This window comes from Pyrus communis, chromosome 2, assembly GCF_963583255.1.
Source record: "Pyrus communis chromosome 2, drPyrComm1.1, whole genome shotgun sequence".
Taxonomy (NCBI): Eukaryota; Viridiplantae; Streptophyta; class Magnoliopsida; order Rosales; family Rosaceae; genus Pyrus; species Pyrus communis.
Genome location: NC_084804.1, coordinates 3392739 through 3417574, shown reverse-complemented (window position 1 = coordinate 3417574; position 24836 = coordinate 3392739). Strand labels below are relative to the sequence as shown.

Here is a 24836-nt window from a genome sequence, read left to right as displayed (position 1 = left end):
TATATTGATTTTAAATTTTAATTTAAAAACCATTTTAACTAAAAAGCCGTGATACAAATATCACATGGAAGAAGATTGAAGAAGACATACTTCAATAATGAGAACAACCCCCGCACTCCCGACGCTCTAATGAACAATAGTTCTCCGCCTTACTATATTTAGAATAGTGATCGATCCCTCAGAAGTTACGAAAGGGAGAGGATCGAAGAAGGCACAGGGCAAGTGAATAAGTTGATAACACGAACAAAAAAGTTTCAAACACAATTTTATATAGCTTCATTGGATAGTTCTATTTAATTCGATTTGTGCAGCAATCAATCGAATAATTACACTTCATAAGCCATGGAATATCTCTTGTTAACACGGGATCAAGTCGAAAAAGTAAACTGATTGTGTTGATGAAAGTTTAATAAGAAAAGAGAAAAGTTCTGTAGTAGAACTACTATTCCAAATTAAGAGTTTCTGAATTCGAATTTATCTTCGTTCATTAATTAAAAACAAAATAACAAGACAATAAAATAGTTTATGACGGAGGCATTACCTTAACTAATTTTCAAGAAAAAGAATTTGTTGTTGATCTGCCCACTGTATATACCCTCAAAAGTAATGGGTACGAACATGGGACTTGGGAGTTTGATCAACTTTGACCCCCAAAAAAACCTATAGATGCTAGAAGTAAAGGAGTAGTTTGCATTCCTTCCACTTTGGATCTTTCATGGCCTTTCACTTTTCCCTTGATTGAACTGTTCTCCATCTACAATCATATAAAAGATAGAGCAACACATCAGGCGCTGACAAACAACCAAATTAAATAACGTCTTATTTTTTTAAACAATAAAATATTGTGTTAAAATATCAATATTGGACCAAAACAAAAAGTCAGTACTAAGTGTTATTCAAAATATATTTTCTAAATAGGAATATGTTAATGAGGGTGAATCCAGTTAGGATTCTCTTTCCTCCTACAGTTAGGCTTGATTTACTTGTCCTAATTGTATTTGTATACTTAAAATCCAGTTTACATAATTCTACAATAAGATTGCCTTATAACAATATATTTATGTCTGCCTCGCTTCTTTCAACAACTACAAAATGTTCATCCTCAATCCATCACATATTAAGATTGCCAATTTGACATGATAAACAATGAATACGAAAAACAAAATGTAGAAATACAATGATATGATACATGTTCACATCAAACAGACACCAAGTAGTTCTGTTAATTACTTGTTTGACCATGATACAACTTAATTTGCTATGTACACATGCTCATAATTATCATACAAAATCAATCTTTGAACAAGAAAATGGAAAGAGAATGCAATTATTGTATGATATGTACCTTGAACGTTGTCGTAATTGTGGCAATTGTTCAACGAGCTGTACTGTTGAAAGTTAGGGTGATTTTGCCCTTGGTTCATCACCTGTCTCTGCGCGTGCACAGGATGATGCGGTTGTTGGTGGTGATAAGGTGAATAAAGGCTTTGAGTAATAGCTGATCTCGTGTGGCCCAGTAAAGAAAAATCACCAAAATGTGGGCCAATTTGAGCTGCCCTGGCTGAGCCTAATGCTCTTTGCTGTCCTTGCCCAACAGAAGGGTCAAAAACCACTTGACCTCTTCCTAGCCCATACATATGAGGTCCTATATTTGGGCGTCCTTCAAATTGCATAGGCCTTTGGGACTGCAACTTTGGGGTGGATATCAAGCCGACCATCCCAAACTGTCCTGCAGAAGAATCGAGGCCAACGACTCCTTGTTGGTCTCGTGCTTGTTGCTTGGCCAAAGCAGCTCCATGATGAAAGCCTCCCCCTTGCCCTAATGCTTGTTGCTCCTGTGACATTTCAGTGGCCTCTTGCCCTTGTAATAATTTAGTATAAGTGCCATTAGAAGACCCATCAATTGCTAAACTTTGATTAGCATAACCATAATTCAGAGCCTTTTGTTCTTCATTCAATGCGTTCCTAAGCAGTTCATTCTCTATCTCCAATTTTCTGTACATCCCTAGGGGTCCGTTCACAGAGTCTTGCTTCCACATATAGGCTTCCCACATGAAAGATTGTACGGCTGTGCCCCTATGATTTTGGTCATCTAGTTGCTTAAGCAACTTTGTCATGTTGCTAACGCCAAAAATTTTGTGCACTGCTTTAAAATCTTCATCCTTGTTTGTGAAGTAAGGAGCCATAACGCAATCGTCTTCGCACCTCTTTCTTTGGTGCCGGCACGCCGCACATGCATGGCGGCCTGCAATTAGTTCCCCTGAAGAACTACTGCTACCCATTGACATACTTGTATGATAAACCTGCACAGATATTGGCTTCAAGTATGTAAAATTTTTGCTATATATATGTTACAGAAGAAAAAGAAAAGAAAAAAGAAGCACGTACGAGAGAGAAAGACCAGCAGGGTGAAAGCCGTATATAGGGGAGGAAGAAGACAGAGAAGAGGGTGTTGTAGTGAAAGAATGAATCAAGAAGGCAGTGGTGAAATTAGGTTAGGATTTTTTTATATGTAGACTTGAAGCCAAAAACTATATGTACCAAAAAATCTACCCCTATTGTTTTTTTTCGAAAAAAATCTACCGCTATTATAATTTATTTATTTACATCCTATTACGTATCTATCATCAGATTTTCTCGAATCTCACCTACGCACATTCCTTATCAAGTTAACCATACCCATTTATGTTGTTGGCCAAAAAAAATTTCGATCAACGGGTGATATTCATCCTTGCAATTTAATGAGATTTCCCATCAGATAAAGAGCGGAACCAATCAATCGCCTATTCCTTAGTATTAGAGTAAGTGTTCAGTGTAACATATGATTTTATCTGTATGGATGGTTATAATCTACAGTCATAATGTTATGATATACATACCAATATTGAAGAAAATGGGTATATGAATTCTTCTATTATATATTTTACTAGGTTATACAATAAGGTTTATCTTTATTTTATTTTATTTTTTTGGTTCAAGACAAGAGAAAAGCTAAAGATGCTGGAGGAGTAAAAGAATGAGTCAATAAGGCAGTGGTAAAATTAGGGCAAGATTTTTACATGTTTTCAAGCCAAAATCTATATGTACCAAAAAATCTCCCCTAATTGTTTTTATGTGAAAAAAATCCACCACTAATTATAACTTAATTATGTTCACTTTAATTTCATATCTACTATAGGATTATGTAATGACCCGTTCCCAATTATTACGATTTTTATAATTTTAAATGTCTTACGAAAATGCCCTTTGAGGCAAAGTGTTGACTTTTTTTTATTGCCGTGTCATGTCACGTAAGGTTCATTTTCTTGGTGTATCCTCGTAGTACTCGTCGCCACGAACACGTGGGCGTAAACGGATCATGATTTGGAATTATAACGAAGGAGATATTAATCTTTAAAGCTGGGGGCATTATAGTAAATTGGTTATTTTCTGGGATACTCCAGATTTTTTGAGCAATATCTAATGGAGCCACGTGTGTGGCCTAGATTAAAAGAAAGAAAGATGGGCGGTGGTGATGAATTATAAAGGTGAGAAAAGAGGAACCGGACCAATCAGAAAATAAGAGATGAGAGGGTGACCAATCAGAAAAGAAAGGAAGGAGGGGAAATGAGAGAAAGGGAAAACGGGTGATCCTCGACCCGACACCGCTCCCATTTGTGTTCTCCGGCGAACCAAGTCACCTAACCACAGGGAAAACATTCCCTATCATTCCCTCTTCCTGTTACACCCCATAAATCATAGATTTTTAGCATGGGATTCGGGAAACATCGCATTGGTGGGTGCAGGGGTTGTTGAGACGATCCTCCCATTTCTGAAACATTTTCTTCCAATTACCACCACCCCTATACTTCCCTTGAGGTCTGGAACAAAACCCAACCAACCTTGGGGGTGGTGGAGTATCGGAAAAGTCGAGTTGAAGCTTACCCTTTATGGGGTTTCCGACTGATCGAGGGGAAATTGATGTGTTTACCGGTTTAATTGGCCTTGGTCACAAGTATGAAAGTTGCTCCACTCACTGATATCTTCATTTATGTGAAGTTTGAGAATTTTTAGAAATAGTTGATTTTTCCGACGAGTCGGGACGGTCGACCGCCACCGGCGGTGGCGCGTGGCCAATGGGCCGCCGATGCTATTTTACACTAAATTGATATCCTGATCTTAGATTTGATATCCATATGATGTGATTTGAGTATTGTGAATCTAGTTTGAGTAAGGTGCGTTATTTGATTATTATAGCAATCGACGATCCGATCATTGGATCGTCACCAAACTTTGATACGTTACAATACATAATGTTTGAGGATATTAGAAACTTACAGATTAGGAATCCGATGTGTGGATCTTCCCAATTAGGACATGTAAGTTCTATTGATAAGAATTCTAAGACATGATTTGATAATTGTTCTAAACGACAATCGTTCGTGACACATTGATATTTGTGCTAGGGAGTCGCAGACTCTAGGTGAGTGGGCTTTTCGGTTTTCTATATATACGTATATATGTTTCCCATTTTTCCCAGAAATGGTTTTAAGTGGAATTTCATTTAAAATGTCATGTCATGGTTACTCTACATTTTAGCTTATGCATTAGTATAGCTTTGTATAATGTTGCATGATGCTACGGAGCCTAGGTAAGCTACAGGTGAGTACATTATGATGTTAGTGGTTGTGAAGTACATGGTTATGCCTAGATGCATTTGGTACTCATTATTCTGCACATCGATGTTAGTGCTCTACCCGAGGTCAGAGCCAGCCTTCACGTGATCGTTCACCTCCTGCACTGTACGCTCACCTTGGATCCAAGGCAGGTGCCAGCCTGTCGTACAGGCCATATTAGGTAGTTCCGACTCGTAGATGACTTGTGATACTTCGCACAACCTTCACGTGATCGTAGCACTTGAGTGTATCTATTTACACCCAGCCTGTCGTATAGCCCACAATAGGTGGTTCTGACTCGTGTGCAGGAGTTAGTTATGAGTTATAGGCTCAGCCGTACAGGTCACTTAGGTGACTCCGGCTGACATCTCACTTTACATTGATTTATTTCACCTGGCTTACTTATTTCATTGTTGAGATACTTGACATGACATATACTTGGTTTTCACTACTCTCGAACATAATTTCTATATACGTATGTATTATTATTTTATGGGAAATTATACGGGTTTTACGGCAAGGGGTTATAATGTTTTCAAAAAAGGTTTTTATTAAAAACTTTATTTTCAGGCCCACTCACTCTTGTTTTTGCGCCCCTCCAGGTTTTAGCTGCTCAAAGTTTGTATCGACGAGGATTTGTGGCGAATCTCAATATAGGTGGCTACCTCTGAGGGTATGATCCTTACCCACACTACTGTACTTTACTTATGCTCTGACGTTGCGTGTGAAACGGGCTCGTTCCCGCTCGCAGTGCACTCTGGTCTTTAGGCATTTTTAGGTTTAAATTTATTCACATTGTCCACATCATTGTACTTTATGGCTTCGTCACCTTCCAGGTGTCGGTCAGCACAACTCGATTCGAAATCCTAGTGAATATTCCGAGTCAGGGTGTGTCAATTATGTTTAAAAATCTTATATACGCATAATCCTAATATATCTAGCTAATCATAGCCGTTCATTTTATCAACCTAAAAACTTATTAATCAGTGATAAACAGGTGATATTTATAACTTGTTAATCAGTGATAAACGGGTGGTATTTATCCTTGCTATCTAATGAACTTTTAGGGTGTGTTTATTGCATCGAACTATCTCGGACTGGACTAGCTTCAGGGACTAAGCTGGACTGGCTTAGACTAGACTAATCTGGACTAACTTAGTGAAATGTTTGATGCAATATCAGACTAAGAAGTTGGACTAACAATAGATTATTATTATTATTTTAATTTCTTTTCTATTAAAAAAATCAATATGTAAAAAATGGCATCTTCTTCGCAAATTGTTGGTGTTCCTCTGCACCTTGGAAATTGCAGAACTTCCAATAACAAATGCTTAACCCAAATTCCAGATAAATCAAAAATCGTTCAATTTGGTATCCTAGAAAAATTAGAACTAATTGAAATCAGTCAAAATTTGATTAACCAGTCCATTCGTAGAATCCAGAAATCGTTCAATTTGATCAAAACGAAATGGTATCCCAAAAAACTCACAAATCCAACCTCCCTTCACAAACCAAAAGCAATGAATTCACAGAATCCGTTATGAAACTTTAAAGAACAGAACAAATAAAGTTAAAAAATAAATAAAATAAAATAAAAAAGAGAGAGAGAGAGAAAGGAAGAACGCAAAACACCCAACCCATAACCCAATAATCTTCTGCAAACCCTCCATAGTTATAATCCTTCGTAAGGAAAATTAAATCCCAGAAAAATTAAATCATTCAAGCTCACTTGTATATGCAGGACCAGAAATTCGATCTGAAAACCTTAAATCAACGTAGTTCTCTCGAATTGGAAATAGAGCTCGTGGGTTCTCTGATTAAAGGTCGAATATGAGATCTCATTCGTGATTCTGGGCTCAGGGTGAGGAGAGAGAGAAAAAGAGATTGGTGGTGGTTTGGACCTGCGGTGTGATCTTGCCATAGTTTGGTGAGTGTAGGACGCGACGCGAAGAAGAAAGCAGAGAAGGACGCGACGCGAAGAAGAAGAACGCAGCGAGGGTAGTATTTGGGGGGTCTCACTAAGACCCTTTAGTGAGAAAGTTAGTGAACGCAAGTCTTCTTTAATCTCATTAAACTTAGTCTCATTATGTAACAAACACAGGACTGCACTGATGAATAGTTCAGTCTAGTCCAGTGAAGGCTAATGAAGCCAAACAAACGCACCCTTACAGTCTTATAATGAGTGAAAACAATTAATCGCCTACCCTTTTGTATTAAGGTCTGGTGCGTCTAACATTGGGTTTTACTTGAATGTGAGGTCATTAGCTATAGTTGTAATATTATCATACCATAAAAAAGACAATGGGAATGGGTATATAAATTCTTCCATTGTAACTTTATAGTAGGTTGTTAGGTTTAACTAGTATCCCATCAAATTTGATCACATAATCTGAAAAAATTGAAATTTATGTTTTAAAAAAGGTATTTTCATATTTCAAATTTTAAATATATAATTGTAAATCATTAATGTGTCTTTTACTCTAAAAATTAAGGAAAACTAACAAAAAATATTTGAAAACTTTGAGTTTTAACCAAAAGGACAAAAAAGTATTGTAAGTGAATAATATCAGGAGTAACTTTTTAGTAAAAACGTCGTTAACGTTAAAAGTAAATAGTCCCATGTGTATTTTGTTAAGACTCCTTAAAAATTATGGGTTTAACCTCCAAAAGTAAATTTTCTTGTCAAACGATAGATTTTTATTAAATTAGATGCTAGATTAGTCACCGATGGAGTTCGAATCCAAAAATTAATTTTAAAATTTTAAAAATAACAAAATTAAAAATTAAATCTCTAAAAGAATATATTCGTTGGTTTGGAAACAGTACAGGGCCATCAGGCCCTGCATTCCGGATGTCCGTACTTGGACTGAGATTGGTGTAAAAGGGATGCAGGGCGACTTTCTTGGCCTGCTTTAGCTTGGTTAATCCTAAACCGAACTTCAAACCAAAGTTGCAAACATAGTCATTAGTTTCCAGGATAATGCTAGAGATAATAAATTTATAGATAAAATTTACAAACTAAATAATGTGTCACCAATAAAAAATGAGCACGTTTATCAACGATTAAACAACAATTCAATCGTCAACTTCTATGTTATTTATTTTATAAATTTTTATTTAAAAATTTAGTTTCCCTATCATTACGTTTAGTTTCCAACTAAACCTAGACCCTAAATAAAATTTTCGAAGTTAAAAAGATTATGAATCTGAAACCATAAAGTCGGTCTCCTTTTATCTGGACACACTTAGCTTAAGGAAGAAGAGTACTTAGAATTTTTACTTAAATCAATGCAACAATGGTCAACGAGAATTAAACAATCATATTTCATAAAGGCCGTTGCTTGCTTCTGACTTGTTGGTTTCTCACTTTCTCTTTCATTTTATTTTGTTATTTTAAGTTTTAACCATGAGTAGTTTATACATAAATAAGAAAACATGTGACTCTAATTTCATCGTTAATGAGTTAATAAACACGCAAATGCTATGACAACCGCGCATGTAAGTAGGGTATTCGAAATTATAATGAGGTCAAATATGTATGTGATTGAGAATTTTATGCACATACGTACGTGATTCAGAATCTTAATGTATAAGTATATAATTTACATTAGAAATTGCAAAACCCAATTACCTTTTTAAGGATCATTATTTGCCTCCCCTTAGGACACATGGGTACGTATATTCTCCAATGACTTGATATATATAATAAGAGTGCTTATAATCCCAAAACATTTGTCTTCCGCAGCTATATATTCCCTAACTATATATGAATATTAAGCCACCGATTCTTCCACTAAGATACGACTTACCAGCATTGACATTCTTAGCTAGCATTCATACAAGAAATGGTATTAACTTATTTACCTTCCCTTCATTATAATCGTGTTTGTGTTTGTTTGTGAGAATGTGGTGTTAGAATTTAATATTTCATTTTGCTGGTAAAGGAACCATAAGTAATATCGGTATGGTAATTTTTTTTTGGGAAATTTTAAAATCTGAACTTTGATATTTAATTTTAGTGTATGTAATTGTTAATTACGCAGGATTGTTTTTGCATTATCTTATATTAAACTTTTCTCAAGATCAATCGTTTAGGAAACTTTTATTTATACTCAAAAAATATCATTATACATTTCAAATTTTCTATATTTAAAACAAAAATATAATACATAATAAGATTTTTAGAATACCAATAATAGTTCCTATTTATTTATTATGAAAATAAAACTGGTGTAAGTGGTGGGAATCGCAAAGATTAGTTCTTTACAATAAAAAAGTACGACTCGTCCCAAGTTTGGATTATATTTCCTCTTCTATGAAGTAATACATATGTTGTGGATGCAAATTTTTTCATTCTTGTTCTTGGATGAAAATGCACTTGTAAAAACAATTAACATCTTAGGGTAGCTAAGATCCTCACACACCTACGATGAATGGAGGGTTTTGGCCAAAGAACCTCCGATGCCTTAGAATTTTGAGAGAAAAGTGTTTAGAGAATTTAGAGAAAATTGGGTGGTATTTATAAGGGTAATATTATATTTTTAACCAAAAAATTCACGTATCACCTCCATATTTTTCTTGATTATTTTTAGCTCCACATATGTTAATTTAGTTAGTGTGTAGGTAAAGTTAATAAGTGGTCATGCAAAACTAATCAAGTTCGGCAGGTGCTTCTCAATTCCCAAGGAGGATGTATCCATGATTTGCAGATTATGCATCCTGGTTTATAAAATAATAATTGGACTCTTCATCGGTCTTCAAATTGAAAATGTTCAGCGGATTTCATATGGATAATCCTATCTAGCTGGTTTTCTTACATTAATTGTATTAGTTTTTCTAGTTGGCTTTATATTCATATGATATCAGATCATGTTATATCTTTTGTGAGAAGATTATGTCGGTCACCGAGTATCTCGCGTTTCTTTGAAAGAAAGATGAATTTTAGCGGATATGGTTAGAAATGTTTATATCATAAATTAGAGTGTTAAATAAATAAAATGACATATCAAACACACTCCATGAAAACTCTCAAGTGTCCTGCTGCAAAACGTGCGTAATTACAACAATAATTAAGTCTTATTTCACCAAGTGATATCGGGTGTATGAATTATAGAACACCACACTGTGTTTAGTTTTGCAGGGTATCCCAATTCTTGAGAAGAAAAATGTATCATCTGGGTGAGAAATAAAACCCAGAATATATTTAAGAAGGTATTTAGATCGAGTGCCTGATTAATAGGATAGGTCTAACACCAATAGACTTTCTAGCAACATTCGAAATCAAAAACATTTTAAATCTCTCACTCTCCAACTCCAAATTTTCCGTGCCAATTAGAAATATTTTAAGCATGTTTTAATCTTCAAACTTGAAACAGATTTAATATTGTACACATATATATAGATCTTTATATATTGGTAAAATCATGTGCACCAAGATGAAGCATTTAAGCTTATCATGTTGTGTATTTACTACATGCACGTTAGCATTTAGTAAAGGCTGTTGGCGCATTTTTTGCTAAGTCACACATACCCATTTCATGTTGCATATTAGACTAATACACCCCATTTATTGTAATCATGTGCAAGTGCGACATTTAGACGAACTTACTCAGAGCCTTTCTTCCAGTTGGGGTTGAAGGTAATGACTAATTGAAGGGCGGAGTTATTGGTAAACAATTAACATGGTCTTCTTGTCTGTAGAAGATGGCAGAATGAATCGAAAAACAGTTTGACAAATGCAAATTTAGTAGCAAATAGTGTGACCATTGCATGTTCGATTTAGTCCATAACCCGTCATTCTGAAAAGAATGACATCGTGATCAAGACATATGATGTAAATAATAGACATTTTTAGCCGAATTCCTTCATTTACTATCCCAAAACAGAATTCTAAGATTTGTGAATATTTTAAGTATTTTGCTTTTTCAAATTTTGTTTCCTATTAGGTTTCCTAGCAAGTCCAGGGTTGAGATACATTATAGAAGCATCATTTCGTGGTACTAGGGTTTGTTATTTTATCCCGACAATAAATCTGAGGTTCTCTCAATTCCTACTGGATTTCTGATTCTAGTGGATAGTTCATGGCTTTGGATTTTCCTATGTAATTTATCACGTTGCATTAGTGATAATTGACCAACTTAAACTAAACTGGGAAATATCGTTTTTTTACTGGGGTTCTTTACTTCTTTGGCAACGGAAGATGTGTTTATCTCACACTGTGAATCTAAACCCATCATGCTTATTGTGTATGTGACCTGAATTTATAGTCTCACGATAAATAAGTCCGGTAAGAGAACAATACTCTTTTTTTTTTTTTTTTGACAAACGATATTATCTACACTAAGGGAAAGAGGGTGAGCTAAGCCTCACAATGGGCTATCAATAATGTGGTAGAGAACATTACTCTTTAAACCAAAGACTTGAGAATGCAGAAAATTATGGCTAGTGCTGATCAGGGATTCATCATGATGATAATTGTCTATATAGGATATAGCTAAGCTCGATCTAGTTGATCAATAGCTTCAAATTTGGTCCAGACAAATTGGTGGGAAGAAACAAGCAATCTGATTGAAAAGGGAAATAGACACAAATATAGGAATTGAATCAACAAATACAACAGACAGACGTACGCACAGACAGGAGAGCACAAGTTGAAGTTAAAGCGAGGGGATGGGGTATTGCATTGGTAAGCAGAGAGGAGAAGGATTCACCGTAATAATTAACGATTGCAGACCTCTCACGGTTGCATCAGACTTTCAGAGAGTGAAATATCTATATATATATATGAGTGTATAGAATCCAAAGTGCCGAAAAGCTACATTCTACATACTAGTATTAATGAAGTTTCAACTGGTAGTACCACACACGTCGACTTCAGTTGCTATAAATATGCGATGCCTTCTTCTTTCCTAGTTTCTGCATACATTTTCTGTCTGTCTCCCCAAAACACACTTATATGCATGCAGTCACAATCACTCACACTCTTAGAGGGCGTGGTCCCATTTTGATCAACCAACAAACCCTATCTCATTTTCCGGGTCAAGATCTATAAACCCTATCTCAAAATACGTACGTTATGGGCTTGGGCATGGATGGATCAAGTTGTACCTATTTTTATTGTGACATCCCACATCGTTTAGGGGAGTGGCTCTTGTAAGCCTTATATGTATATTCTCATCTCTACCTAGCATGAGGCCTTTTGGGAACTCACTGGCTTCAGATTCCATCGGAACTCCGAAGTTAAGCGAGTTCGAGCGAGAGCATTCTCAGGATGGGTGACCCATTGGGAAGTTCTCGTGTGAGTTCCCAGAAACAAAACCATGAGGGCGTGGTAGGGGCCAAAAACGGACAATATCGTGCTACAGTGGAGTTGAGCCCGGGATGTGACAATTTGGTATCAGAGCCAATCCTTGCCCGGAAGTGTGTCGACGAGGACGTCTGGCCCCTAAGGGGGGTGGATTGTGTCACATCCCGGCTCGGGGTCCACCACATCCCAGGCCCGCTCCACCACTGTAACATGATATTGTCCGCTTTGGGCCCCAACCACACCCAGTGAGCTCCCAAAATACCTCGTGTTAGATAGGGATAGAAATATACATATAAGGATCACTCCCCTGGGCGATGTGGGATCTTACAATCCACCCCACTAAGGGGCCCGACGTCCTCGTCGACACACCACGGCCAAGGATTGGCTCTAATACCAAATTGTCACATCTCGGCTCGGGGTCCACCACATCCCGGGCCCGCTCCACCACCGTAGCACGATATTGTCCGCTTTGGGCCCCGATCACGCCCTTACGGTTTTGTTTTTGAGAACTCACAAAAGAACTTCCTAGTAGGTTACCCATCCTAGGATTGCTCTCGCGCGAACTTGCTTAACTTCGAAGTTTCGATCGAACCCGAAGCCAGTGAGCTCCCAAAAGGTCTCGTGCTAGGTAAGGATGAGAATATACATATAAGGATCACTCCCCTGGGCGATGTGGGATCTTACAGATTGTGACATCCCACATCGTCCAGGGGAGTGGATCTTGTAAGCCTTATATGTATATTCTTATCTCTACCTAGCATGAGGCCTTTTGGGAACTCACTGGCTTCGGATTCTATCGGAACTTCGAAGTTAAGCGAGTTCGGGCAAGAGCAATCTTAGGATGGGTGACCCCCTGAAAAGTTCTCGTGTGAGTTCCCAGAAACAAAACTGTGAAGGCGTGGTTGGGGCCCAAAGCGGACAATATCGTGCTACGGTGGAGTCGAGCCCGGAATGTGATGGGGACCCGGGCTGGGATGTGACATTTATTTTTAAATTTTGGCCAGTCAATGGTTTCAATTTAAGGAAAACTAATGACAATGGCTTGAAAACTTTGAGTTTTAACAATAAGAAGCTTTTCGTTAAAGTTCCCTTTAATTTAATGGTTTTTTGCATCCAATTTTATATGTTTTTTATGAAAGTTACTTGAATCTTGAACATTCTCCTATCAATGTACATTAGGGTTTAGGCATTAGCGGTGAAGTATTATGATTAGCACATAGCAAGAGAAGGGATCTTCATTTTTCTAAAAAATGGGGACTAACAAGGTCACACATCGTCTTGCAATGTTTAGCTTGACTTTAGAACACCAAGTTTCATTGTTTGAGGAACCTCTTGATGTAATTTTTTAAATCTTTTGTTTAAGGATAGTATTACTAGTTATGTTGTTTGGTTGAAATTCCCGGCAAGATTTTTATTAAAACCCACTATAAGCACCTTATCCTCCATTTGTACATATTGCCCTTCATTCAATGAATATTGTACTTGAGTTAAAAAAAATAAAGGATTAATTATGGGACTCGCACCACATCGAACTTCAACGATCATAATCATCTATTTTTCAATTTGCACCCCCTAATTATCATTGCAAAATATTAACCAAATCAGAAATATTTGAGGCATCTAATTGAGTTCAAAGAAATTGACGAACACTATATTCTAAGAAACAATGAAACTTCATTGCTTCAATTAAATGGCCAAATAGTATTGGATTGAATTGAATTTTTGTATGGATGATGTATGAATTGAGACTTACAAAATAGATGGGTCGGAGTGTTGAAGTTCGATGTGGAGTGGATCCCACAACTAATCCTCTTTTCTTTTTTATTCAAAAAATAGGAATTCCTTCCCTTAAAAGGTCTGATGATTAGCATATATACGCAATATCCTAGTGCCATGATAGGTCTAATTATTTGTTGGGTGAAAATTGAACCCTTAATCACAAACTAAATTGTGGTCCCTTTCAGAAATTCACCTTTATGTACCCTCCACCCTTTAAAATCCACCCACGCATGGTTCATACCTAATCCCTTCAGCTTGTTGGTATATTTAACTGGAATGTATATATTAAGACGAAAACTATAACGCAACAAAAGTAACAAGATAAAGAACCATCCAATGTCACAGTCTTACACGTAATGTCGGAATTCTTAATGAGAACTCTACAAGTCTATTCGATATAATAATATGACAAGTTCAAGTAGAGCCTCCAATATTTATCTAAATACCTCCAAGATTTATCTAAATACTATCAGCTTCAAAAATAATTACAAAACGAAAAAATATAAACCGGTCGAAAATTGAATGTATCAAATATTTGCTCTAACAAACCACCTTACCTCAAAACGCCAAAGTTTTCCTTATACCACTACGTAACAATGTGTTTTCTCATGTCCCAAATCAAAAACTGGTCCCCGCTTCTTTAGAGAACATAAGATATGTTTCTTTTAAAATTACGTATGTTAAAATGGGGCATAACTTGATCATATAACTATTCTCTGAAATATTATTAATTAATTAGAAATTTCATATTTATGATTTTTTTTTTGTACGACTGTCTCACCGTCACGACATGTTACAATTTTCACTCGAAAACATTTTGATTTTTGAAACATAGATATGAACCAAAGTATGGATTACACATTTTCTTTGTTTTAATCAGCAGAATTCCCCGACCGTTTCAAAGCTAGTTTCAACCGTCCCGGGGTTCCAGCACAAAGCTTTGTTAGGGCTTTTGAGGTACAGAAGGATTATGTTATTTGAAGAAAATTGATGAGTTGGGAACGAGCTTTGCATGTCGGAATCCAACCGACACTAATTAGACTAAAATCTTAACACCTCTCTCTCTCTCTCTCTCTCTCTCTCTCTCTCTCTCTCTCTCTCTCCGTGTATGTGCATGGGGAGTTGGCCACGATATGGTCCACACAATAACACATAGATATGCTTGCTGCATGCTTTGATCAACTTCCCCCAATACCCTGTGAAACTTTGCTGCAATATAATGTATATCTGTCTGTCTCTGACTTTTGAAAACTATATACATATGCACATACTTATCAAATAGCGAAAGAAAATGTTAGAAGATTATGTTTTTAGATTATATTTTATAAAATACATAATTTATAAATTGATAGTTAGATTCTTTTTCTACCATCACTTACCACATTATATCTATAAAATATAATTTAAATAGATGGTTATCAACCATGTCCATATTTTTGTGAGACGTTTCCAGAGAGAAAACGCTAGCTACTTTCATTGTATAAGTTAATTATATACTTATGTACTGGGCATATGCCCACACTTTCATATATTTAATGAAGCGAACCAAGTCGCGTATCAATCATTTTTCTGATGGGACTTTTTTTTCTTTTTTTTTTTAGCTTCGGACATATGTAACCCTTCATCAACGAGTACAGGCATAGCCGCATAGGTTTAGAGTGCAGGTACAAGGTTCGCAACCAATATAACATATAGTCTCTGTATTCTCTTCTCTCCTATTCTCATTTCATTTCCTTTTTTTCCTCTCACATATTATTTTTTGTCTTGTTGTCTTTAACCGTAACCGTTCAAATAAAAAGGAAGGAAATGAGAGAAAATTAGGAGGGAAGAGAGTCCTCCTTCCTCTGTATATATAATATTAATAACATCTCTTGTTAAATCCGAAATAATAATGCTAAAGAAACTTAATTTGTGGACAAAGTTTTAAAAACTAAAGAACATAAAAGTTGATAATTGGTTTATTACTTACATGTTGATAAACTTACTTATTCTTATTGATGACACATAATTTAGTTTGCAAATTTAGTTCCAAATTTGATCTCCTAGCATTACCCAATCAGAAATTACCATGTGCAGTGGTTAATTTCCCTCTAATAAATGTGTGTTCTTGATTTGCACAGATGGATAGACTTCTTAATGGAAAAATAAAAGAGCTCAGTACCCAACAAAATTCAAATCACTCCCATTCAGCGCATAGAGTTATGATTCAGTAATTTTCTCTGTGATCAATTACTAATCTCTTTGCCTGTTTCACTTGCTAACTATCGACAAACAAATGGCAGCTGAGACCAATATTGCATTTAATCGTGCAGACAACTATGAACCCTACTCCACAAACAAAAAGAGGTTTCGCGTGAGATTAATCGTGCGTGCTTAAATGTTCAGCAAGCACTTTTAGAAAGTAAACCCTAGGAATTGGTCTAACGGCCATGGATCATTAAGATTAAATAAGAGTGCTGATATCCCCACTTGTGTCTTATTTTTCACCCACATCTTAACGAAAAATTTATTTACAAATCTACCTCTTGACAAAATGACGCATAAGGACCTAGAAGTTATCAAATTGCAACCTTTGATTTGTTCTTACTTTGCTCTCTCGGTTCCTTTCCATCCTCTTCTCCCTCGCAATGTGTCCTCCCTTTCTTTTTTCCCCATGTGATTTGTTTTGTCTTTAAAATTTTTCATGCTTGTTGGTCACCCCATATGTTAATTTTGGATTTAGGTTTTTACTGGTTGTTGTAACAGAGGATGGTGTTTATGGTAGGCTGGGTGGTGTTTAATGGTCTGTTTGATCTGATGTGTACTATTGTGGCCCCTTCATCATGATGCAAGGTTCCTGTATTTTGTCTTTCAATTTCATCGTGGTGTCTAATGATATGATGCTTTACTAGAATCAGCAGCGTACGCAACGAGAAAGTATCAACAGCGAATGTGAGGAGGAAGAATTGGGAAAAAATATCGAAGAATTGTGAAAAAATATCGTAGTCTGAAAAATTCAAGAGCCATGCCGGAGATTGAGGTTGTTGCCGACAATGGCGACGGCTCCGACGACTGCTGGGATGCAGGCCTTTGCAAAGGTGTGCCACACGCAGAACGTGTCGTCAGGCCCACATCAAGCAGAAGATGCTCGAGGGCGGGTTCACGACGGACGGTGAAAGGGGTTGCCGTTGAGTTGCGTTCGTACGGGTTGGGTGGTAGTTTTTTTGAGTATTTTTTCAGTTTATTTCTTTCAATTTCTGGGAAATAGTAAAATATATGAAGGACATTTTAGGAATATCGGAGGGTGGAGAAAGAGTATTTTTATTTTTTCAACTTTGTTGAGGGATGATAATATAAGCCGGTGGGAAAATAAAATTATGGGATGGGTCTAGTAACTCTCTTAAATAATCAGTTAAAACCCCTTTTTTTCGGCTAGAACTTAATTAGTCAAAGATTAGATATCATCAAAACGCTCCTTGCTTTCACATGTGTATTTTGTAAATCACTCCAATTAATTAGTATTTAAAAATAAAATTTAACTATCAACAATCATATTTATTTGATTTACGAAATAAGTTTAAACTAAACGTAAAACATGTGGTATATGACTAATTTAGACTATCTCCAAAAGAGATGTCAAATTTTGAACATAAAATTTAAATTTTGACAGCTTATGTGACACTTTGAGATCTTTTAAAGTTTTATTCTCCAAACAAGATATATCAAATTAAATTATTATTTTATTATTTTATAAAATAAATTATTAAACTAATTAAAATTTAATAAATAACATTTAAAATTTAATCAGTAATTTGTTCACCTTTCTTGATTGAAAAGAAGAAAAAAGTAGGGTAATTACAACGATCAACTCAACATTAATTATAATAAATGATCAAACTAATTAAAAATTAATAAATACATTTAATAATTAATAAAAAAAACATTTGAAGCTACTGTCAAATTTGACAGCAACCTCTTTTGCTGCCAATTCATGTCATCGCCACATAGGATTTTGCACTTCGGTTGAAGAATATGAGTGTGGTTTTTTTTTTTTTTACTATTATAGCTGATGTATACATTTTGGCATCTCATTTGAAGATGCTCTTAAGATTATAAATTGAACTGTTCAAGTGATGTATTTGTACGTTTCAATGCTGTTTGACATACATTGTAGATATCAGTCATGTTACCTTTGATTTTTCTAGGCATAACCAGTCGAAATGATTGTTGAGGAAGTTTTCTTCTGTACTGATCTGTCCACTTACCCATCAGCTGATGAAGCTAAAACCAGGAAGCAGGGCAAGCACCAGTGCAGTCACATCGCAACACTTTAACCTTCCTTTGCCTCCAGCATTTTTCTGTAACTGCCATTTCCACTGTATGTGTTGCGTGCAAGCTTTTCAAGTGTCACGTCGTTCATCCAATGACTTCAATATATGTAATTACAAATTGGCGTTGTAAGTTAAATTTGCGTATTTCACATACATATTTTTTAATGATTCGTTAAGTTATACATTTTTTCTAAAAGTATATGTATAATAAGTGGCAGATTTAGGATTTTAACATTTGGTAGTCCCAATTTAGAAGCTCTAAAAAAAATTAGACGAAAAACCTTGAAAAATTAAATGATGAACTCCTAACTTTTCATTTACACGCTACATACTACAGCTTGTGATCATTTCCAAAATGAGCCACAAGGTTTCAGTTTCAGCATTTTATACCTAAATGTTTTTATTTTTAGTTTTTATGACTGGTTTAAAACGAAGCAAACAATGCAAGTGATGCATTATCCTGGTGGTTAAAGTTTTCCTATTCAACCATTGCGTCGCGGATTCAAACTCCCTTTCTTTTTTTATTGTAAAATAAGCATAAAAATTGTCTTCTGTAATTAGAAAACGATGCAAACAAATGAAAATAAAAAAAAATGAAGAAAACAAGGGGAAGAACATACACACAAACAAGATGAAATTGATAGCAATTACAAAATAGATCAATAAAAGAAAGGAAGAATGAAAAAGCGGTAGAGAACAAAAGGATATAATTTCAACCAAAAAAAGAAGAAGTAAAGACGTAAAATAAAGTGACGTGGCTTAATTTTCTAATAGCTAGAAAACACCTTGCCCCAAGAACAAACGGCCACAAAGCACATACTTATTAAATGACGGGATGAAACAACGCCATATTGTCAAGCGTTAAAAGTTGAAAAAAGTTGTTTTTCTTCTTCTTCCTCCTCAGGCTGCCCTTTCTGGTTTTCTTTCCTTGCGGCCGCTACCACCAAATGCTCAGATTTAGGTGGTCTTCAGTGGTCTTCACATCCAACTATTCAAACTTTTGGGTGGTCCTAGGACCACCTTGGTCCCTTAATAGACCCGCCCCTACAATACACGTATATTGTACATACAGTCATATTTCATATAGATATTTCTTACACATTTTTAAATAATTCATATAAAATTGAGGTTGGGGGCTTATGCAATGGCACGATAGCCAAGTGAATAACCACCTCATCGAAGGTTGAATCCCTCACCCCAAATTCCTAACTAGTAAACAGAGTTTAACCCTATAAAAAAATAAAGTTCACATATATGTAAATATTTTAGATAAATCAATATTAAAATTTTAAATAATGACCTAATTTTTAAACATACGTTTCATGCTAGAGGCGCCTTGATAACCATTTTACTATTAGTTTTCACTTTTTTTGAAAATTGGAAACCCTTATTTGGTTACTAGAAGTGAAAACTACTTTTTTGAGTTTTCAAAATTTCGCTTTCAATATGAAAACTAAAATTTGAAAGTAGTATCAAACGAGTTTTTAGTTAAAAATAAAAAATGAAAATGAAATGATTATCAAACAACTCCAAAATTACAAATAACACATACGTATTTTTTATGCACTTTATCATTTTATATTTTACGAGGCTTTTATATTTTAGGGCATAAATAAAATTCCTTTTAGACTTTATCCTGAATGGTTTTCTAAACCTAATTTAAGTTTCTATTTTTAAAACTTACCATATTTAAGTAATTATAGCACATTTATTATTTATAAACTTATCATCTGAAATTTATTCAAAATTCAAAGTCAACAGCAAAATAAAAACAATTTATATTAAAAAAAAACTCTTAGGTACGTAAGTTTTGGTACGAATATATTGGTACATAAGTATTGGCACAAATGTATCGGTACATAAGTATCGGCACTAATGTATATGCACATAAATTTTGGTACGAATGTATTGGTACATAAGTTTCTATACGAATGTATCAATATGTAAGTATCTAAACATACATAGATACGTAAAATACATACATATATATATATATATATGAAAAAATTCACGCACAATAAAAAGTGTGGATGATAATATATGAATTTTCTTATTATATGAACTTAATAATGATTATCCCTTTATAATATAACAGTAACAATAAATAAATATATGCCTTCGAGTCAATCCAAAAGCCTACATTACTTTCGCTCAAAATAAACCCAAATGTGAGATATGCAATTACTATACCACGGCTCCCACCACCGCTTTCCAATTAAACCCTACATTACACGGCAACGGCATGCTCCTTTCTCCCATTGCCTTGACTTTCAAACACCCTTCCCCTCCCCTATTTATTCCCACAACGACCTTTGCCATTAGAATAATCCCAATATCTCACTTCCACCCTCCTCTCCTCTCCCGGCCCAATTAATTCCCCACTCAGGGCAAAGCAAAACCCCAAACAATTGATCAGAGCAAGCACGATTCCTCTTTACAAATATCAGAAGATAAAAATGAAAAAGAAGGAGACAAACTGATCAGAACAATCCTCACCTCTCTCTCTCTCTCTCTCTCTCTCTCTCTCTCTCTCTCATATCTCTGATGAAGGTTCCAATTAAGCCCCAGCCAGCAGGTATTCTTTTCTAAGTTCCCTTTGCTTCTCGTCAGGTGGGGGGATTGGGTTTGTACTATACTTTTCGGTATTTGAGTAGAGAGCAAGCATCATTTCATGATCATCATCACTCTTCACTCACTAGTATTAAATCTAAAGTCTAAAAGAAGGGAATGGGTCGATAAATAGTACCTCTCTCTCTCTCTCTCTTTTAGTTTCACCCCACACAACTTTTTTTTATTTTCATTTCCTTTCTTGTCTATCTTTCTAGCAGGCGATTCCTGTTGTGGGTTCTGCCCATTTTATATAAAAATCAAATTATATTTGTTTAATTTATATAATTTCTCATCAGTTTGTATCCTATTTTATATATTTTCTTTGGGAGATGGGAAGGACTAGTGTTTTTTTATTGTACAAGTGTTAATTAATAAACAAGAAACATTGAACTCACAGGAGTAGGTGGTGAGACTATAAGAAGTGATGTTCTGCTCGGCTAAGGAGAGGATATATCCAGTGCCAGAAAAACAAACAGCAGAAAAGGGTTTCTCCTTCTCTTTTGTTTGGCTATACCTATAGCTTCGTAGCTGCTATAATATCTAGCTAGCTTTCTCTCTGTCTCTTTATCCCTCCCTTTGGTCGTCATCATCATCATGGCTTCATCAAACAGACACTGGCCAAGCATGTTCAAGTCCAAGCCTGCTAATTGCAGCACCCACCACCAATGGCAGCATGACATCAACCCTTCTCTTGTCTCAAACGGCTGCCACCGACCCTCCTCCTACTCCTCAGGTAAATCCCCAAATTCCTATTTCATCACTCACTTCTTTATAACCGTCTTCAACACTCATTTATGTTAAAACTCTTTTCAATATTTTATAATTATTTTTCACGAAAGTTTATACAATCCACTTTTCTATGTATAATAATCATAGTATTTTTTTTCATAATCCATACCAATTATGCATAATTTGTTACAAATTATTATGTTAAGTTTATCTGTACATGTACATTTTTGATTAATTATGTGAATGTAACAGTTGGAGGGTGTGAAGAACGCAGTCCGGAGCCAAAACCTAGATGGAACCCGAAACCGGAGCAAATTCGCATACTCGAAGCAATCTTCAACTCCGGGATGGTGAATCCTCCGAGGGATGAGATCAGGAAGATTAGGGTTCAGCTGCAAGAGTACGGTCAAGTCGGAGACGCCAATGTGTTCTATTGGTTCCAGAACCGAAAGTCAAGAAGCAAGCACAAGCTCCGCAACCTCCACAACTCATCCAGGCAACAACAAACCCACCATCACCACACCCAGCTTCCTATCTCCACCCCCGTCTCTGCCGCCACCACTCTCAACATCATCAATGCCGCCGCCCCTTCGTCCTCGTCCTCATCCTCCTCCGAAAAGTCATCCCCCAAAGCACCAAACAACAAGGCCTTCTCCATGGGGTTCTCCACTCATGAGGCTTCAGTCAACTCTCCAACTGCTTCTGTGAACCAAAGCACTAACTTTTTCCAGCCTCACCATCCTCTCCACAACGAGGTCTTGCTCGAATCTCCGTTCTTTTTTCCAGTGCATCAGGCCAACATTAATCCTAATTTGACACAAGGGTTCTGCTTCTCTGAGCTGGCTAATGTGGTTAATGTTCCACGTCATGAGCAAACCAATAATAATAATAACAACATTGGGCCTTGCACTAATATCCTGCTGAGTGAGATCATGAACCATGGAGCAATATCAAGGAAAGAATATCACCACCATCAGGAAGATCAGATCAAGGCCATGAAGAATGTGGATCATCAGCAACACCTCAATTACAATATCGATGCCACCACAACTCCAACTACTGCTGCAGCTTCTACTACTCCTACTGTCGCTGTTCCATCCCCCGTGATCCACAATAGTCGAGGTAAATAAACTCAAAATTTCATGTTTTGCTAATTTAGATCTCCATATATATGTGCAATAATAGTAATAGATTAGAGCATTTTTTTTTGTATTATGAAGCCATAGTATATACCAAAATGTAACAAAGTGGGATTGGTTGATGATGGGTTTTGTATTTTGGGGTGAAAGTAAGGGAAAGGGATCCTCTCCGATCCCTTCCTCCTAATCTAATAAATCAAGGAATCCATTATATTGAAATTTGATCCAACTGTTACAAACATAAGCCTATTTTAAAAGTTATAATAATTTCAATTTTTGGATCAAATTTCAATGACACGGATCCTTTAATTGATGGATTATGAGGAATAGATCCAGAGAGGATCCCTTTCCGAAAGTAAGGTTTTATATCATGGGACGAAAGTGAATGCCATGTTTGTCATATATTAGGTATGGAAAGGAGGGTAGATTTGTCTTTTCGATGGGCATGAAGGTTTTAGCTTGCTAGGTTTTTGCGTTTGGGATTATGATGGACGTGTGCATGGGTTTTGATTGCCTATGTTCTGTAACCTGTTTTAATTTAGGTTAGAATAAATATTACCCGGCCGGACATTACCGGACTGTTCACGTACTGGTGAAACGACGTCGCATACTGTGTGATTGTGTGACTTAATCGGGTGGTGTTTGGAGTTTTGGACAGGCGGTGTTGGTGAAGCGGGTGCAATGGCTCCGGGAGGTGTGGCGAAATCAACGGTATTCATAAACGACGTCGCATTCGAGGTGGGTGTGGGTCCCTTCAACGTGCGTGAGGCTTTCGGGGATGACGCCGTTCTCATTCACTCCTCTGGTCAGCCCGTTCTCACCAATGAGTGGGGTCTCACCCTCCACTCTCTCCACCACGGTGGTTTCTATTATCTGGTATTAAACTCACACTTATTTTCCTTAAATTATTTTGATTTCTTTTTGCTAATTAATCTTTAACAGTAACTTTATTTGGTTCCTTTCTATATGTATATCCCAAATTTAAAAAAAAAAAACGTGATACAATAGAGATCCGAATTTAGCTAAGTTGGCTAGAGTAGTATTTCTTCTTGCCTAAGTTCGAATTCCACTTCGTATGAAATATTTTAGATTATCTTGTTTGTAAAACAATGTGATATGGTTTTGTTTTGCATCTTTATTTGTTGGCATCCAGCTAGACCACTGTTATATATGCGTGTGTATTTATTTTATCTATGCTTGCAGTTGATGATCATTAATGTGTTCTTCTGGGATTGTAGATATAGAAGAGGTGGAAGCTAGCTCGAGGAGACGGGCTGTGGTTTCTGTGTGCCTTTTCTCTATATATGTCTTCTTTAATTTGCGCTAGAGTTTGCAATATTATAAGCCAGGGCTTCATCAATTTAGGGTTATTTCAGAGTTTGTGGACCTATTTATGTACTAGTAATTTACTTGTTTCTGGTTATATAAAGGATGATAATATATATTTACGTGTGAGGTGTGCTTTTTCTATGAAAGGTTTAACCCGCATATCATGCTCATGTGCACGCTGGTAAACTCAAATTCAAATGAGATGATATCATCTCATAATTTCCGCTACTTTTCGATTCACTTTCTTATTGTTGAAGGGATCCAGACATCTGGTACTTTTCAATTTTTTTAACATTTGTTCTACAGCTTCCACCCAAAATTTAGATCTTTTTGCCACGTTTCTTCCGCAAACAACTGTCCACTATTTGTAGTTAGATGGACCTGGATAGTCAGTCCTCCCCCATCCCATATCCTTTCCATCCCTATCTATTTTTGTGGTTACGATTAAACCACGTCTAAATTTTATATTCTCATTGATTTTTGTCTTATTATTTCTATAAAAAAATCAATATAAAATGTTGACGTAGTTTAACCGTGACAAAAAAATATGAAAGGATGGGAAGGGTATGGGATAGGGAGAGCAGACAATCCAGGTCCTAGTTAGATTGTCACCCAAAGTATGGACAAATAAACCTGTAGTTGCTAAATAAACAAACAATATTGGCTAAAAAGAATATCTGTGATTATATGCTATATAGTTCATACGTATATGGTTTCTTTACAAAAATTGTAAACGGATGGGTGTATGATATTGTAGAAGCAACAAGTTAATCATGCATAAATTAAATTAGCTAGGAATTTCAACCAATTGTGCAGACCAAAATAGTATATAAATTAGTAATGAATTGAACTATTAATATATGGATAATGCTTGCAAGTAATGGAATGAGCTCATCCTCAAGCTAGGAATGCAAGTATTATCCTTGGTAGGTATGGTCTGTATATGTGTAAAAGGAAGAGGAGGGGTGGGGGAGCAATA

At 36.0% G+C, this 24836-nt stretch overlaps 2 protein-coding genes across 2 annotated transcripts; one reads left to right on the top strand and one right to left on the bottom strand.

The window, feature by feature from the left end:
* Positions 1-713: 713 nt before the first annotated feature.
* LOC137722467 (LOB domain-containing protein 12-like) lies at positions 714-2282 on the bottom strand. The gene is made up of 2 exons (XM_068461477.1): positions 1346-2282; positions 714-754 (listed from the first exon to the last, which is right to left on the bottom strand). Exons 1-2 carry the CDS (start codon positions 2280-2282, stop codon positions 714-716), a joined length of 978 nt encoding a protein of 325 aa, XP_068317578.1.
* Positions 2283-21060: 18778 nt separating this feature from the next.
* LOC137722134 (WUSCHEL-related homeobox 9-like) lies at positions 21061-23906 on the top strand. The gene is made up of 4 exons (XM_068461113.1): positions 21061-21393; positions 21642-22511; positions 23187-23404; positions 23767-23906. Exons 1-4 carry the CDS (start codon positions 21255-21257, stop codon positions 23770-23772), a joined length of 1233 nt encoding a protein of 410 aa, XP_068317214.1. The 5' UTR covers positions 21061-21254; the 3' UTR covers positions 23773-23906.
* The last annotated feature ends 930 nt before the right edge of the window (positions 23907-24836 follow it).